Here is a 19,469-nt window from a genome sequence, read left to right as displayed (position 1 = left end):
ACGTATTATGATGTAGAGTGGTAATATCCTCTTGCAGTCGGGTTATTGCTAATATCCGGTTGTAATCAGGTCTACCGTGCTTGCAGATGGTCAGTTTCACTGCGACTGCACCACATGATCAGTGCAGAAGTGACAGAACGGAATAAGGGATGGAAGAGAGATCCAGATCAGGCCACTGTGAGGCCTGTGTGTATGTGTGAGCGGTTTGGTGATGTGCCGAGCTGGAGTGGTGTGGTTATTCTCCAGACGTTTCTCTAATCCAGCCCTCAGGCTCTGAGAGAAGAGATTTCCTGTTCTTCCCAGGCTCCATCTCAAACTGCTCAAACCAGAACATGTCCAGAAATGTTCGATTAGCATTTTATTCAGACAGAAATGCTATTACATGCACTATACTGACAGAATTCAATGAACCTTTTAGCCTGCTGGGGCTAATATCATCTACTGGAAAATCCATGAGACATATACTATGATCTGGCGCAGACATGTGGCTCTGACCTTGAGGGTTTTCAGTTGTTTTAGAACCCCTGAGATGTGTCTTTTCACATTCAGTTATCATACACTTGTTGTTTAAACACGCTGGAATTTGCAGCCTGAGACTCTTTAAATCATGTATGAAGTGAATCAGTGCTTGGGTGAGGATTTCATCTCTAATTCATATTATTGACTGATCAATGTTTTATTCCTTGGCGTATGACAGAAAAGGAAGAATGAAAGAGATTTGAACCCTTGTGTTCTTTCAGCAAGCAAGAGAATGAGCGTGAGTGCGTGTTTGATTGATGGGATTAACTGTGGTTTCTTTTGCAGCTAACGCTGGCGCCTGCTTTCCGAAGCAAGGTAAACTGCACCCGGCCAATCAAAACCCACCGTCCGCTCAGTCTAGTCCGTCATTGGCCAATCAGAGTCGTTCTCTGGCCAGTCCCGCGTGTGTCATTGACGTTCGCCGAACACGGTCTCGTTTCGTCATACACTCTGTCTTCAGTCTGTGTGTGTGTGTGTGTGTGTGTTGCTTGTAATTAAGCAGGGTCATTAAAGGACGCTGAGTGCTGTCAGTGTGGCATGTTTCATAGCAGTGAACACTGGGTCATAAATTACTGGTCTAAAAGGGGTAGAGGTGGGGGGGCTGCAGTAGGCCCTTTTTCTCTATGGGAAAAATGAATGGTGTTTTCTAAATTCGCCTATTCTCAGCTAGTGAAGTATATTGTAAACAAAAATGTCCTTATATACCAGGGATACACCACAAAATATTTCAGTCAGAAATAGCACTCTTCACTCCTCAGAGGAAAAACAAACACAACAGTGATTAAATAGGCCTACAACAAAGTGGCGATATCCAAATGTTACAGATATAATAATAAAAAGGAGAAATACTGATTTAAAAAGCTGTTAGTTCTTTCACTTTCAGCTTAAGTGCATCCTGAGAAACAGCCAAATGGAAAATGTACATTTCTGATGAAAAAATCTCTAACAACATTGACAAAATTGCATATAACTAAATAACTAAAAAATACCGTCACAGTTCATTACCATTGACGACCATTTGTTCTCTGTTGCTGAGGATGCTGGATTTCTAGGCACATACTGTAGCCTTAATACTATAATCATTTTAATATGTATTTAATATGTATGCCTGTATTTGTGAGTAGTTATAAATGTGCTTATAACGTTTTGTAGTAGTAACTTTAGGATTTAGAAACTCTGATAATGAATCATAAGCCTGCAATAATGTACTACAATTCATTCTTTGATGATTTATAAACATGTTGTAACACAATCACTACTCATTATTATGCCTTTTACAGAGATAATGACATGCACATAATTATAAAGCACCTATAATACACATTAACAATTTAAAAAAAAATATGAACACTTAAAATACCATCACTGAGTGCTTCAAGTAAATCATTTTAATATGTTTTTTTTTTAAGTGAACTGTTTTTTATTTATTGTCTGTTTTTCTCTCTTTTCTCTTTTTGTTCATGTGTCCTGTATTTTAGCTCCGCACTGCAAAAAATGATGTCAAGTAAAATTATTTTAAATATAGTCAGTAAATCTAATATTTCTCCTGTTGAGATTATTGTAAACTTAATTTAAGATTATGTACCTTATTACTATACATTTTTACTTGTTTTAAGTAAATTAATTAATTTGCAGATAATTTTGCATTGTTTTAAGAAATGTGCTTGAAATGTGCTTGAACACCTTACATGGCCAGGGCCTGACAGTGGGCCCAAAGTTATATGACATACTTCTATAACTTAAGAATAGCTCAACTAGTTAGCTTTGAAGTCCATGTAGTTAGTGAATAATAAGCCTTAGTATGTAATAAGCCTGGGATTTTAAGGGCATAAACCCCTTCATGCATTGACACCAGGTCTGCTCTGAGGGCAGATTTGAATATTTTAATAAGGGCACAATACATTTGTCTTAGTTGCATTGAGTAGTCAAAATAGGAATATCGCTATAATACATACTACAAGCTAAACTAAAACTCAAGCATGGTTAATTGACATCAGTTGTGTGAAAGTAATTGACATCAGTTATATGAAAGTAAGGCTGATGCAATAATTATACATGACTTCTACACTAGTATATATAACTACCATGCTTAACAACGCCTGCTGGTTTATGTACAGTTTTTTTCATATGATGTCAATACAATGCAGTTAAATTCACTGTTAACTTGCTTTTAACATTCAGGTAGCAAACTTCCTATTTTAACTAGGTAATCCTAGTAAATCAAAGCACACAGTGTCATTCAGGGGAAAATGTGCGTAAGAAAAACACTGGCTCTGTAACAGGTCAGTTAAGACTGCAATGGAGAGGGTGAATCGAAAACACCATTCATTTTTCCCATAGACAGAAACGGCCTCAACCTACAAAATGATGAGGAGTGATCAGAGGTCTATAGGGGAAGACATAGATGCAGGGAGGGAGGAAAGAGTGAGTGAGAGAAAGAAATGAGTGTGTGAAAAACAGAATGTAGAAGTTTATTTAAATGGAGTCTGAGCGCAGAACTCGAGTCAGTTTTATGGGATTTATGTGTAAAAGTCAGATGCGTGTAGAAAGCTGTGCGAAAGCGTCTTTGGTCGTCTTTTTGTAACGCTCTGCCTTTCAACAGTTTTGTTGAAAAATATACGTCTGTGTGTGTGTGTGCATGTCGAGAAAGCAATAAACAGCACTTCAAATGACAAACAGGCAAAACGAAATGGAATCTCCTGGCAGGGAAATTCGGCTCCATTCTTTGCTTTGATGTGAAGCATGGCTCTTTACTTTTTTACTTTGCCTTTTCTCTTTTCCCTCAAACCTGAGATCAATAACTCTGCAGGAGGCGCACACACACACCCTCGTCTAACAGCTCATCCCATCTCTCTCTCTCTCTCTCTCTCTCGCTCATTTTCTGCCTCTGTCCTCTACTCTCTCCTCTGTCTGTGTGTTTGAATGTGTCTGCATACCTGCATGTGTGGTGCAGCACATGTGTGTGGGTGACTGCGTGCATGATTGAATGATTATATGTGTAGCATAGCAATGTAGCATGACGGAATAATTGCTGTATGAGTGTGTAACATATAGAGCCCGACCGATATGAAAGTTTTGCAGTCGATACCAGATTAAAGGTGGCTAAAAATTCAGATAATCAATGATTTCAACCGATGTAATTTTATATTTATATTTACATTATTACATTATTATTATTAGTTTACAGTAAACAGTGCTTTACTGACTGATCCGATTGTTGGTTCTCATTTATCACACTTCATAAACTGAATAGCACAATAGAAAGTCGCAGTTTTAAATAATATACTGTGGCCCTGGAGGGAGAACTACCCAGAATACTTAGCATTTTTGGTTTCTGTTTATTAGCTCTCATTTTTTGTCATTATTCAATAAGATGCCTGTATTTGTGAGTAGTTATAAATGTGCTTATAACGTTTTGTAGTAGTAACTTTAGGATTTAGAAACTCTGATAATGAATCATAAGGCTGCAATAATGTACTACAATTCATTCTTTGATGATTTATAAACATGTTGTAACACAATCACTACTCATTATTATGCCTTTTACAGAGATAATGACATGCACATAATTATAAAGCACCTATGATACACATTAACAATTATAAAAAAAATATGAACACTTAAAATACCATCACTGAGTGCTTCAAGTAAACAGATGAATATTTTAGGTTAGTCACATTTGATTGTTGTACTGATTATGGGTGTCTCCGTGTGTGCTGTACTGCACACTGCATATGTTTATTATTCCAAAATCACCTGTGAGAGCTTCCTGCCCTGCATGGTTAATTAGGTGCAACTTATGTATTCTGGTCATGTTAGACACTGCAGGACAAACAAAAGCACAACATAATTGTGTTTACTAGTTTCTTTCAGAACCTAAAGTATTTATCTTGCAATAATGTGCCTGTGCTTTTGTAATTTGTTTGGAATTAAATGTGTCCACCTTACATTACAAAAGTTTATGGTACCTTATCATTTATTTATTATAAAATAGCATAAAATATCAATCACTTCACTTGAAGCACTGAGTGATGGCATTTATAATATTTTGGTGGTGGTGGTGCGTTAGTGTGTGTTGTGCTGGTCTGAGTGGATCAGACACAGCAGTGCTGCTGGAGCTTTTAAACACCACAGTGTCACTGCTGGACTGAGAATAGTCCACCAACCCAAAATATCCAGCCAACAGCAGCCTGTGGGCAGCGTCCTGTGTCCACTGAAGAAGGACTAGAGGATGATTAGCTCATACTGTACAGCTGTACAGCTATCGTCTCTGGCTTTACATTTACAGAGTGGGCCAACAACGCAGGTGCATCTAATAGAGTGGACAGTGAGTGGACACAGTGTTTAAAAACTCCAGCAGCACTGCTGTGTCTTATCCACTCATAGCAGCACAACACACACTAACAAACCACCACCACGTCAGTGTTACTGCAGTGCTGAAAATGATCCACCACCCAAATAGTACCTGCTCTGTGAGGGTCCAAGGGGGCTAACAAAGTATGCAGAGAAACAGATGGACTACAGTCTGTAATTGTAGAACTACAAAGTGCACCTATATAGTAAGTGGAGCTGATAAAATGGACAATGAGTGTAGAAACAAAGAGGTGGTCATAATGTTATGCCTGATCGGTGTACATATGTATGTAACATATCAACGTAACCTGACTTAGTAATTGATAAGTAGTGCATAACACAACAACAGAATAGGACTGCATTATTGTTTTGTGCGCAACATAGCTGATTAAATAATCGCTATATCTGTTACAGTAACATAACATGATTACATTGTTGCTATATGCGTATCGTACATAGTTGAGTTGTTATTAGTGTGTAACACAGCAACATAAGGCAATGGAATAATTGCTATGTGTCTACAATGAAGCAACATAACATGATTAAATAGTTGTTATTTATGTGTAACACAGCAACATGTATGATTGAATAATTGCTATATGTGCTCAACATATCAAATAACATCACTGAATACTTACCAACAACAAAATAACATGGTGGGATAATTGCTGAATGTGTGCAGTCTAGCGACATACCAATCAAATAGTTGCTACATGTGCATAACAGCAACATAACATGATTGGAGTGATTGTTGTCTTAGGACTGAAAAACCTTTATGTAGGAAACATAGCAGCATAATGTTACTTAATATCTGTTGTGTGTAACACAGCAGTATAACATGACTGATAAACTATAACAGTTATTCTCTTCTTTCCTCCTCCTCCTCTTCCCCCAGACCCTGAGCGTGGTGGGGGTCATATCATGTCCACTGATGACCTGGAGTACCCACGTGAGTACCGGACGCTGGGGAATGGCCGGCGCTTCTCTAATGTGGGCCTCGTGCACACGTCCGAACACCGGCACACGGTCATCGCAGCCCAGAGCCTGGAGACCCTCAGCAACCTGCACAAGGCTGACATGGAGCGCAAACGGGACGCCTTCATGGAGCACCTGAAGAACAAATACACCCCACAGCACTCTCTGCCACCATCACCGTCCCCCTCACACAGCAGCATGAGGGGGGCGTCTGAGAGGAGCGCACGAGAACAGGTACAAACACACTCACATTTTGGGGCTGATATGTGTATAAAATGGTACTAATGTGATGCTTTACAACAGTAAGTGTCAAATAACTGGTAGGGAAAAAAATTTGATGTCCAAAATGATGAACAGAGCTGTAATGATTCCCTAACAACATTGAGAATGAACTGCAGTTGGAATTAAATTAATATCCAGAACAAAATGATAATAAAAGTAATATAAATAATTTAGTTATAATAAAAGTAATATTCAGAGTAACTCATATTTCTGAACTGATGATCAGATAACTTGAAGAAATTATTTTAATGCATAATTGAAGCCTAATATTTATCATTTAATAATTGTATTAAGTTGGCACAACAAAGCCAACTTACTATTCTTCGTTTAATTGTTCTATGCTTTTTTGTACCATTTTTCACTGGTCACAGTTTTTGAGCTAGAACCAAAAAACTTTTGCTTTCACAGATCACATGGTTTTTGTATGGTCACCTGAGGTGCCTTAGCAATGGCTCAGCTGCACCTTAGCAACCACCTGGGAATCTTTAGCAATAGCCTAGCAGCATCTTACCAACCACATAGGATTGATTCCATAGCATTTTTACAGCAGCTCCTTAGCAACCACCTGGAAAACTGTAGCATTTTTTACGAATTTCCCCTTCTAGTTATTTATTTATCATTTGTTATTTCTAATTCCCAAAGCATCTAAAAATACCTTATAGTGTTTAGTTTGTTAATATTTAAATCTACACAGCATTAAATATGATTGTTTGTAAGTTATTATTGAACACAAGAACATTAATTATTATAAGAAGTGTTCTCAGTGTAGGATTTTCCTTTTTAGTAGAATAATAAAGTAATATTATGATATCTACAGAATTGCTGGGTTTTATTTTACTTCTTGTGGCAAGAATTGCACCGATTTATGTGGAATATTTTGTCATTTTTTAAACCATGTAAATTCAAAGCATGTCACTTCAGTGTAGCACTGAGATGTTAAACTTGAATTGAACTGCCAAAGTGTTTGTTTTGAAAAATACAGTGAGTCAATTAAAAACAGCCCTCAGAGAAACTTGATTATCTAGAGGCTGGTGACAGTGAGTAACTGAGTAAAAACAGATTTCTCTATAGAAAAACACTTTCCCTACACTCTGCTTCAGTAATTCAGTAACATTAAACATCTGGCTTATTCTGTCTCTACAAACATGCACACATACATATACATATAGAATGAAAGCAGCAGTGTAGAAATGCACAGGACTGTATAGGACATGTACAGAACCTTTATGTAGTAATAGTGTGTCCCATATTTACTATGTATGTATGTGCAAATATGTAGTAATATTATGTCCCATATGTATTATATATATGTAGGTACTTATATATAGTAATTATAAGTATATCAATAAGTATTATGTATGGAAGTGCCTTGTACTGTACCATATTTAACTGGTTCTGTAGGTAATTGTTCAAAATCATAATCAGCAGATTTTTGCTCCAAACACACAATCAGCAATTGGCCATTTTTTTTTTATTTTAGCCCATCAGTTTTGCAAATGTATGACGTTAATAACGCTGTTATTAGCAAGTTACCTCTTACTTTCAAAGTACAGTCATATGCAAAAGTTTGGACACTCCTGGTCAGATTACATTTTGTTGAATTTGAAGTGAAAATAACACATTCTGTACAGAAAACATACTTCTGCACATTTTAATGCACAATTACTGCTTATTTGCTGAAATTGACATTTTGGAAAAAGTAATAAAACATAAAATGTGGCCTGTGCAAAAGTTATGGCACATTTGGTATTTTGTGTTTTTTCCAGTGCATTTCAACTCAGCAAATATGTAGAAATTGTACATTAAAATGTGCTGAGGTGTGTTCTCTATAGAGGATGTGTTCACTTACTTTCACTTAGAATATCAACAAAAGAAGGAATTTAACCAGGGATGTTCAAACTTTTGCACATGACTGTAGCCCTTTTTTGAGTGTCATCTTATTTCTATATGGCAATTGACTTCCATTTAAGTTTGGCCCTTTAAAGAACCAATACTAACTAATAGAAAGTGCTAGAAATGTGCTGTTGTGTTTTATGTGTTCATTTAGCCCACACAGTCTGAGCTTCAGGTTATAAAATCTGACTAAATCAGTTATCAACCAACTTGACTGTGAAGAAACCGGATTGAAATCAGCTCATAAAAATTGATGATCAGTGCATCCCTAATGAAAATGAACAGTCACACATGTTGCGTCTTCTGGTGAATCACAGTGTGTTGTGGGATCAGTGAGTGATTGTGCTGGCAGAGCTGCTGTTGTGGAGACACGCAGCTTATAGAGCTTCACCGCGAGCGCATGTTAATGTGCAGTAAACGCATGTGCTCTGAGGTGTTTTTCACACAGGAGGGACTGTAGATAATCCACTCATCTACACCTATTACTTTCTCTATTCCCTCATCGCTCCACTCATCCCTCTTTCATCCCTCCTTGTATCTCTCCATCTGGAGTCACTTTAATACTCCAGCTGCTGCTGTTCAGACGTGTTTTGCTCTTCCTCAGTTCTGTGCGTCTTTCATCTTTTCCTGTAAGCTCTCACCTTTTCATTTTTCTCTCTTTTCTCTAGTTACACCTGCATCATACATAATTGCTGTGAATGAATGAAAGTGTGAGTGGTGTGTGTGTGTGTGTGTGTGTGTGTGTGTGTGTGTGTGTGTTTGTGTGTCTGTTACATCACGTTACCTGTATGCTGCTTATATATACACATTTATGTAGCATTGAGATGTGAGGTAACAGACATACACACACCACTCACTTTCATTCAATCATATCATGATGCAGCTGTATAGATAGACAGATAGACAGAAAGAGAGACAGATATAGAACAAAAGAGATGGGAAGATATAAAATAAGAAAATAAGAGAGGGAGAAAGTGAGTGAGCTAGAGAGAAAGATACAAAAAACAGATAGAGAGGGCGAGAGAGAGAGAGAGAGTGAGACAGGGACAGAGAGAGAAAGAGAAAGACAGAAAGAGAGGGAAATAGAGACAGACATAGAGTAACAGAGAAAGAGAGAGTGAGAGGGAGAAACAGTAAGAGAGAGAGAGAGAGAGAGAGAGAGAGAGACAGAGAAAGAGTTAGAAAGAGAGAGTTAAAAAGAGAAATATAGAGCAAGAGATGGGACGAAAGAGAGAGCGAAAAGAGAAAGAGAGAAAGAGAGGGAGAGAGATAAAGACAGTGCGAGCAAGAGCGGGAGAGAGAGAGCAGAAGAGATATAAAGAGAGAAAAAAGAGACAGCGAAAGAGGAAGGGAGAGAGAGAGATAAAGACAGAGGGAGAAAGAGAGAGAGAGCAAAAGAGGTGGATAGAAAGGGAGAAAGTGAGCAAGCTAGAGAGAGAAAAAAGGGATAAAGAGAAAGAGAGAGAAAACATCAGAAAATAAGAAAGTGAGCAAGTGAGAGAGAGACAGGGACAGGTTGGTGAGAGACAGGTGGAGTCCGTGGTTGCCGTGGCAACCTTACAGCCCATATAAGGAAACCAGTGATATCAAATTGCAAAGGTCAGGATGTAGAGGAGGGGGGGAGGGGGGAGGGGTAAAACGAGGAAGAGAGAGAGAGAAAGAGAGAGAGGAGGGGGAGAAAAGGAGGAGGAAATATCGTCATTGCAGGAGCGCGGCGGAGAGCAGAGGAATACGCATCACAGGATCGCTTGGGACTCATTGGAAAGAGAAAAAAGGGGGGAGGAAAAAATGGATAGGGGGAGGGGAGGCGGAGCATGGGGAGGAGGAAGAGGAGGAGTGGGAAGGGAAGGATGAGTGCAGCAGCATGTAAACGAGGAAGAAGGGAGTTAATTACCCCCCCCAGCCTGTGTTGTGACTCCAGCATTGAAGAGTTAAAGCAGCAGCGGCAGCAGCGGCAGCAGCCGACGATGTGGTAATGAATTAAATAAAACAGCACTGGCACTTTATGAGCCGGAGAGAGGGAGAGAGAGGGAGAGAGAGAGAGAGAGAGAGAGAGAGAGAGAGAGAGAGAGAGACAGAGAGAGAGAGGGGGGAAGAATGAGTGCACTGGACAGCTGACAGCTGCTCAGACTGACTGAGCAAAAGCTCACATACTTATACACATATTTACAGGCGCCCAGGTGCAGGTAAGATTACGCTGCGTTTGTTTGTTTATGGCTTGCAGAGTTGTCGTGGTGACCGTGCGCAGGTGGTTGTATATGTGTGCATGACTGAGTTTATGGCTGAGAGGAAGGTGTGTGCTCGTATGTGAGCTGTTTTGCATGCAGCTCAGGTGTTGCGTGTCTGCTGTGTCCCTCCTTCAACTGTTTTGCACACTGGCTATAAAGGAAGGGCTCTTAAAGGGGAATTCCACCAATTTTTCAAAATTTCGCCATAATCAAATCAAGTTAAATGATTAAGATGTCAACAAAGTCAGTCAGAGTGGTGTGACGTGAAATGCTCAGTTCTAGAGAAACTTACTGAGTCCGAATTTTTCACAGTGGTGGTGATAGGAACCAGAGGTCTGAAGAGTTTGATACCTGTTAAAGCTCCCTCACAGAAAGTTATTACATGAAGTGGTTATGAATACGCAGGCTGACACTTGATGTATTGGTGGAGAACTACATGCAGGGCATTGTAAGGCAAAATAGTCCCCAATGAAAGCTTATTTTTGTTTAGATTTACCACTATTTTATGTTTATTATTAAATATGTCATTATGGTATAAAACATATATATATATATATATATATATATATAAACAGGTTATAGATTTACGTACACAGGTCTGATACCAGAGATGTGTACCTATATGTTGTTTTACAGCAGTTTTGAGATGAGCTTTTTTTTGGTGGAAGGGTACATGAAAGGTGTTTTACGGCAAAATAGTCTCTATCTGACTATCAACATTACATATAAAAACACATAAAACACTTTTTGGATAGTAAATAAAAAAAAATATATATATATACACATGCATTGTAGACATCATGGCCCCTGGTTCCTATCACCACCACTGTCAAGAAGTCTAATTTCTGAAGTCTCTCCACAATGAAACATTTCCCCTCAAAACATTCTGAATGACTTTGTTTGCATTTCAAAGACTGAATTATATATATCAATTTTGAAAAAATGGATGGAATTCCCCTTTAAATTGCTCTACAGTGCATCTCTCACTGTGCTGACATATGTTGCTCAGTTGGATGTTAATACTTGCAGCTGGGCCCCTTTTGTGTCCATGCTGTCGTTTTTGGTCTTGAATGAATGGTGAGGACCACTTGTATGATGTCATCATCAGCACAGATATACAAACATGTGCCTGTCTCGTGCTAGTTGATCAGACTGGCTGTTTAGCATTTAGCCCCCTGTAATTGAGTGGCCATTACTGCTGGGTGCGCTTTGGCACACTCGGCCAATCCAGCAGCAGGTTAAATGGTCAATTTTCCCCCGACAGTATGTTACAGCGTTACTAAGCAACAGGCGACGCTGCGCGATGGCTGAGGATGACATCATCAGGCTGACTGGAACCTGCACCGGTATTCAGCCACTGCACTGAGCGCACCGTTCATTGTCATGTGCTTCTGAACGATATGGAGTGCATTAGAGAGAGGACCAAAGCACCGTCAGTGCAAAGCTAGACAGGGCAAATGTTTAGACCTGGGTCATCACTGGCAGAGTGACTTTAACCCATTCATGTCCAACAGTTATACAAATGAGCCAATAGGATTTGACGTACAAACTGTGAATATGCTGTCATTAAACAAATAAATAGTGTCGTAAAATCAGATGAATTTAGGCACGTTACAGTGAATGTATTTCACTAATTATGATCCGGAAAACATTCCTGTTAATAAAAGGCAGATAAATTGCACCAATATATTTCAATTTAGTTCAACAATGCATTTTATGTTCAGATAACAAAATCCACTCAACTTTTTATTTTGTTTTTTTTTAGTATGTTAAGAGAAAATGCTACAGAACATGTTCTAAAGTGATGAGTTAACCCAGTTCATAGAGTTCATCAACCCTGCTCATAGAGATCTACCTTCCTGCAGATTTTAGCTTCAACCTCGCTTGATCCATCTAATTACTGCCTTCAGAAGACCTTCATCAGCTGAAGAAGGTATGTTAGATTGGGGTTGGAGGTGAAACCTATAGGAAGGAATGACCACTGATCTACAGAGAACACACTTCAGCATATTTATGCACTAATACTGTTTATTTGTTGAAAAAAAAACATAAAATGTGGACTGTGCAAAAGTTACAGCACATTTTATATTTTATTTTTTCCAATATATTTAACTATAAATAGATGTATGTATGACATATAAATATAATTATAGAAATAATTTACAAGTATAACAGATAAACAGCATTAAAATTTCCTTAAAAATGTTTAGCTGTTTTCTCTGTAGAGGATGTGTTAACTTATTTTGACTTAGAAAATCAGCAAAACATGTGAATGATATGTTGAGTGATAGTGTTAGTTTGAGTTTCTTGATCACATGCAATTTTCATGCTTTTATTCATGATCAAATTTGGATTTTCTAATGTTTTGTTTAAAAGCAGTAGTCTCGACTGAATTTATTATGATGAATGAAGTGATAAAAACTCACTTTAGTCATAATTTGATCAATGTTATTTATTTGTTTGTTTGTTTGTTTCTTTGTTGTGTTCCGACGAGCTGTCTTGCCTGAAAAATGATCAAATATGGACATTAATGGGTTAAACAGTGATTTTAACAAACATTCTACACAGAGCTGCTTACATGTACAAACAGTGGAAACCAAACTGATGCAAAGTGCCCTGAGAATCTGGCTCTGGTCTATTTAAATACATACAAATATTGATGATTCTGGTCTCAGGCTTTAAAGGGGAATTCTACCCATTTTTACAAATTTCAGTACAGTTAAATATTTAAGATATCAACACGTCATTCAGATTGTTTTGATGTGAAATAATCCGTTCTAGAGAAACTTACAGAGTCCAACTTGATCACAGCAGTGGTGATGGGAACCAGACATCCGAAGAGTTCAGTGACCCTCAAAGCTACTTCACAGAAAGCTGTGACATTGTTTTACAACAGTTTTGAGAGAATATTTTAGCTTACAATGTATTTTATGAAATTCATGCATAGCAGAGAGATACATGCAAGACATTTTAGGGAAAAACTCTAACCAAGGAACAGTTTTTCAGAATTACCACTATTTTACCATTATAAACACTGCATGTAACAGCTCAGAAAGCATATGTAGGTTAAATAAAATGGCTATATTTGTGTTATAGACATCGTGACCCCTGGTTTCTATCATCACCACTGTACAGAAATCAGTCAGTAAGTTTCTGTACGGTCCACCATCTCACATAAAAATACTCTGAATAACTTTGTCTATGTTTCAACGATTGAAGCATGCAGAAATTTTGAAAATTGGTGGAATTCCCTTTTAATCCTTCAAAGTTGTTAGTAGTAGTTATTGGCAGCGGTGACAAAAGACCGCTGTAATTTAATATAAGTATTTCTTACTCACAGCTCATTGAGAAATTCTGTAGCAATGCAGATTATAAAATGTCCTCATTTGTGTTTATAAGAGGAGGAGATTATTTTATTCTGATGTGAATTTGACGAAAGTTATCATTTCACATCAACAGTTTTTTCAAAAAGTCTTGGAGCTGTTGATACAGAATGAAAGTGAATGGAAATGTCGTTCATTCCATAATGCTATAGTTACACATTGCATTCAGATAGTATAGCAAGATGTCAGTAATAACTGTTGCTTTGAAAGGGTTAATTTAGCCTGTAACATACGTGTTTGACATGATAATGAAGGTATGTGTCATCCTACCGTGCGTGATCTCACTTCAGGCTGAGGTAGGCTGTGAAGTACATATAGAGTAGCTGTGTGGGTGCACTACGTTAGCCACCCTGCCCTGCAAACTAATGAAGGGGAATCTGAGCACAGCTGGAAGCTGCAGTTGGAATCTCCTAGTTTGCCCTTGAACCAGACAGAATTGCTCAAAGTCTCCGAGGTGCTCCAGGGATGCTGTGCCTCCTGCTGCGGCTGTGAGAATACAGAATGTGGTATGAGTTGTTCCAGTGGGAACGCGTTAGGGTGGTAAATAAAATGTCTTTAATCTTTATGGATTCAGTCTGGTGCTTTGCTAACAGTGGTGCATATGTGAGTATTGCAAAATTTGGTTCTTCATTGATGAGCACTGATGTTGTGCTTATTTCGTCATTTTCTACTCCTTGCACATAGATATACATACCTAGATGCCGCATTGCCTGTTGTTCTTTATCTGAGGTGATACGTCTGCGCTTCCGCCATATTGAAGCAGTCAAGATTTTTTTTGTAAAAATCCTCAAACATATATTAATCTAGCTTGTACGGACTGCTCTCGGTAGCTTTTATTTCTTTAATAACTGATTGTGCTAATTAGCCGTCCGGACCAGCAGGAAAGTATTCAGTCTGTACCTGACATTAAAAACCGAGTTCAGCGCGAGAAACACACACACTCACACACATCAGCAAATCCATCAATGTGTGAATCACTTCTAATTTTAATCCACATAAAAATAAAACAAGCCCCCAAAACACAGTAAGAGGGACGAAGCTGAAGGTGGATTCCTATTTGCCAGCTTCTTCTTCAAGTTTTCCTGTTCCACCTTAAATGGTGCAGCAGTCACTTTCTGGTGCCTGAAGCTGCACCGTTTAAGGTGGAACGGGGAAATTCGAACAGGATGCTGGCTGATGCATCATTTAAGGTGGAAATCCGAACAAGAAGCTGGCAAATAAGAAGCTATAACTTCAGCTGCGTGTAAAGTGCTAACGTTAATCTATTATGAATATCTACATGGATTAAGGAATGCTATAATTTATAGCTACATATCATTATCCATCATTGTAAATAAATAACTACTACAAAAAGTTAAGATCCCGTGAATAGACTATTAAATGAAATAAGCTTAATATAAAACCAGAGGAAAAACAATCACATCAGCAGGTTCTCTGTGCTTCACCAACCATACGGCCATATCAACACAACAATAAATAAACATCACACAAACATGAGCGTGGATCGCTGCGTTCCCTCCGTTATATATAATCCTATCCTGCTTTCTGAGTGTAATATTCTAGAAATAGTATAATTTTGGACAGTATCATTCTTAAACTGCCGCTCTGTAATGGTACTGAATACAGTCCAGCAGCGATGTTGACTGCCCTAAAATGGCGGTGCCATTGATGTGTCTGACTGGACCCAATCTAGGTATATCTATGGCCTTGCAGCTCATCAAAACATGCTAAAAATGCTATTGGCAAAGCGCAAGACCACATCTGTAGAGGAAAATAAATAAAAATCTTAGTGAAAAATTTTATTTACACATCTTACCCCTAATGTAGTCGATCAGCCAAGACATGTTTGTGTCTAATGGTTGCTTCTTTAGTTTTACACTGGAGCTATAAAGCTAATGAAGCTAACAAGCGCATAGCTACTATTTAGCATTACACAAACTGCATGCTGAAATCTTCACACACTTGCTGCACTAACTTGTTAAGGACCCTCAAATAGACTTGCGTATGTGGTGTCTGATGCTGTATAACATTCTGTTATCTATAAAAATGAACAAAAAACAGATATAATTTAAGCTGCGGGTTGTTATACTTAATTATACTTAGTAGTAGTTATACTTAATTAATAACGTTAACATTATATATTGCTGCTGTCTGAACAAAACCACATATCTCAGTTTTTGACATGAAAAAATGCTTGTTGTCCCTTACATTGTGTGTGAATTTCATGATGAATGGACCAGAAGAAATGACCCAAAATTACTCTGAAAGAAGTCTGGTTCCATTGACTTACATTAAAAAGCCACAGAGTCACTAAATCCATCCCTGTTGATAAACCAGAGTTATTTCCAGCTACTGCTGCTGTTCGTTTATCAAAGAAGTACATCAAGTCTAAAGTATAATTTACAAGCAAACCACTTAGATTAAAAGTAAAGTATGTTTTTCCCTTCTCCTATAAAGTTACCACTTTGGAGCTACAAGGTTTTGTTCAGACAGCAGCGATATATATATATATATATATATATACACATATATATATATAAACAACAGATTGTTGCAGATGGTTTGAAGGGTCAAACTAGGAAACTGCATTGACAGAGTTGATTATAAGGTATTACTCCATGTTGTTACATGATGACACAATTGCATGAGGAGAAACTGGATAAAAGGTTCTTCGGTGTGATTTCCTGGGTGTTCAGTGTTCCAGGGAAATTCAAATAAAAGTGCAGTAAGGAATCGCAAATACTACAGCAAGTGAGCGTTCAAAAGCGATATTGCAACACCCTCAGTTGTTTACACTAGCAATGTCAAATACGCACGTCAAGACAAAATGTAAGCAAACCACAAACCTGTGAGAAAATAGCTTGAGACTTGCTACACTATAAGTGTCCTTATCAATCAGTGACACAAAACAAACAGTAGATCCCTCCTTTTTCCACTTAATGGAAGAGTTTCTCCTCAGTCATTTAGAGGTGGAATGGCAGAGAAATGGAAACCGTCAAAAATAGAAACTATTTTTGTCTATGAAAACGATGTGTTGCATTGCTCTGCATTGCACTCTGCCGCTCACAGCTGGTGTAGACAGCTTCATTGGTTTTTGATAATTTGTGGTTCAATTACATTGTGTAAAATGAACCATAAATGGACCAAAAGAAATGGCTCAAAATTACTTGGAAAAAGTCTAGTTCTATTAATTTACATTAAAATTAGGGTTTTTCCTTCTCCTGTAAAGTTATGCAATACATATATATCTTTTACCTGAAGCCACAGAGTCACAAAATCCATCCCTGTTGATAAACCAGAGTTATTTCCAGCTACTGCTGCTGTTCGTTTGTTTATCAAAGAAGTACATCAAGTCTAAAGTATCATTTACAAGCAAACCACAGTACTGAAGCAGCAACAACAGTAATATCAGTACCGTTAGTGCTGAAAGACACCTTTAGCAGGCTACACTGGACAGTTCTCACAGGAAAAGTGTAGATTAATGAGCAGCAAACTAACAAAAGCAACATCGGCCCTAGGTTTTAGCTATTCAGGGTACTTTGGCCTATTTTTACATTGGCTGACTGACTGTATTTGAAGTAAAGGAAAATATTATTGTGTAAAATTTCATTTTAACTATCAAACTGCTAACACTATCAAAAAAACTACACTTACACAAAAACTTTACACTGTCACGATTCAAAGCATCAAGATTGCCTTTTGCATGTGAACTGCCCATAATCCAAAATGATAAAATGAATAAATGAATGAGCAGCAAACTAACAAAAGCAACAGCAAAGTGGAAAGCTCCAGTCCTCCCTGAAATATGATGTAGCATAGCGGGAGGCTACAGTTGAGGAGTTGGTACACATAAACACTCGTATTTTCACTAGATGGTGATGGAAACTGGAAACTGAATTCACCCTATTTTAATGGTAAGCCTGTGGTCACATGATTCTCATGTTCTGTTTCAATGTAAACTCTGCATTTACATGATGAAAATAATATTATTGAATATTATGAATATTATAATGAATCATTGAAAGTAAAAGTCTTCAGGGTAAAATAAGAAATAAGTACAAATGTGATTAATCGCAATGAATTTCCCTGTGATTAATCAAGATCAATTATTTTAATTAACAGCTCTATGATAAGTATATTCTGATTAAGTTTATTTTGTCTGCACGTATAGCTTTGCTTTTTCAGTGGAAAATCGTTCTTTAATGTTAAATCTGAGCAGATAAGACCAAGGCGATTATTTGCGATTAACTACACAAAAGCGCACAGTTTATTATGATTAATCCTTCAAATTGTTTATCAGCTTTATATTAAAGACATTCTGATGAGGCCTATTTTATATACTCATATAGCTCTAACAAGATTCACTGCTTTATAGCTTGAAAAAGTCTTCCTTCAAGGTCAAACTTAAGCAAATGTGACAAATGTGATTAATCGCAATTTGCTACACCACAAAATGTGATTAATCATGATTAATTATTATTTAAAATCATTTCACAGCTCTAGGTTTTAGCCATTCAGTGTACTTTTGCCTATTTTTACATTGGCTGATTGACTGTATTTGAAGTAAAGGAAACATTTCATTGTGTAAATTTCACTTCAACTCTCAAACTGCTAACAGTATCAAAAAAGAAACTTACACTAAACATAAACCTTACACTGTCTCGATTCAGAGCGTCAAGATTGCCCTTAGAAAATCATGCCTTTTGCATGTGAATTGCCCATAATCCAAAACTCAGCTCGTTTCTGGACTGGCCTGTTGAGTCTTAGAGAGTGTAAGAGAGCGAGGATGACAGTAATGGAACATGCAGATTCAGCCATTTCCTGCAGTAAGAGCTAATAAAAGAGTCAGAGCAGGAGAACCAGGCAGACCTGCTCTCAGCCTCCATACAGTGTGTCACCTGAGAGGGCTGCAACACACACACACACAGGGCAGAGACAGACGGAACATAGACAGGCTGGTGGATCAGATTACATCAGAGCATGGGGTTTTGACTTTTGTGAACGTTTCCTTTCATCAGTGGTCAGCATTCGAGTGTACACGTACATTATTGTTCAAACGTTTGGAATCAATGTTTTCAATAACAGAAAAGCAATTCTGTAGCAGATACATGTATGAAATTACTATAATATAACGCTACTACTCTGCTACTTCATAGGCCTTAAATAATTAGTGTGAAGCTTGAAAAACATGAAGAAATGTTTCCTCTCGAAAGACGAACAGGGCTGAATTTCCCAAAAGCATCTTAGCACAAAGGTGTTTCTTCAAAGGTAGAATGAGCATCACACTGAATGCTCTCCCTAAGATGATCTAAACATGACTGAGTGGTACAACCCAACACAGATTCAAGTAGAACATACTTTTGGTCATCGTTTCTGATTCCAGTTACATCATCTGCACATTTTAATTGCAATCGATAATTTTCAAGCTTTAACCTTTTAGACAATTTTATACTGTGAAAGCAACTTTTTTCATTGTAAGTGTTTTTTGATGACACAGAATTCAAACCTATGTTATTTTATTCACCTTCTTGGTGCCTGTAACATATAGCAGCCTATTGAAGCATGCCGTGAAAGCTAGCCAGGCTACCATGCAGCCTCCACACAGCAGGGTTAGTTTTAACTGTTAAAAAAGAGGTATTTTCACTGTGAAAACACTGTACTGTAAATACAAATGGTGTTTAACACTGCTGTTGAAAAAATGTAGCTTGTGAGCAAACTAAATTAAAAAAAGACAAAATTTCAGCTTTGTTAGCTCATGTTCTTTACAAATCAAATTAGTGCAACAACAGCATTGATAAATTGTGTTTATAAGCAGATTTAACATCAGAAATACTCA

General features: G+C 37.7%; 1 protein-coding gene across 4 annotated transcripts in view; it reads left to right on the top strand.

The window, feature by feature from the left end:
* The window catches only part of si:ch211-278a6.1 (SRC kinase signaling inhibitor 1), a 154,508-nt gene that overhangs the window by 44,100 nt on the left and 90,939 nt on the right, over positions 1-19,469 (top strand). For 2 of the 4 annotated variants that reach the window (XM_036589471.1, XM_036589469.1), the window contains exon 1: positions 10,019-10,208. Coding sequence is in view for 1 of the 4 variants with exons in the window: in XM_036589467.1 (XP_036445360.1) it covers positions 5,794-6,081 (288 nt within the window). In the remaining 3 variants the exon portion in view is untranslated. Of the gene's footprint in view, positions 1-5,767; positions 6,082-9,705; positions 9,995-10,018; positions 10,209-19,469 lie in introns of those variants that run through there. The other 2 variants (XM_036589467.1, XM_036589468.1) reach the window with 2 other exon arrangements.

Source organism: Colossoma macropomum, unplaced genomic scaffold (genome assembly GCF_904425465.1).
Source record: "Colossoma macropomum unplaced genomic scaffold, Colossoma_macropomum, whole genome shotgun sequence".
Lineage (NCBI taxonomy): Eukaryota > Metazoa > Chordata > Actinopteri > Characiformes > Serrasalmidae > Colossoma > Colossoma macropomum.
Note: the sequence above shows the minus strand (reverse complement) of the source record. Positions and strands in the feature narration are given on the sequence as shown.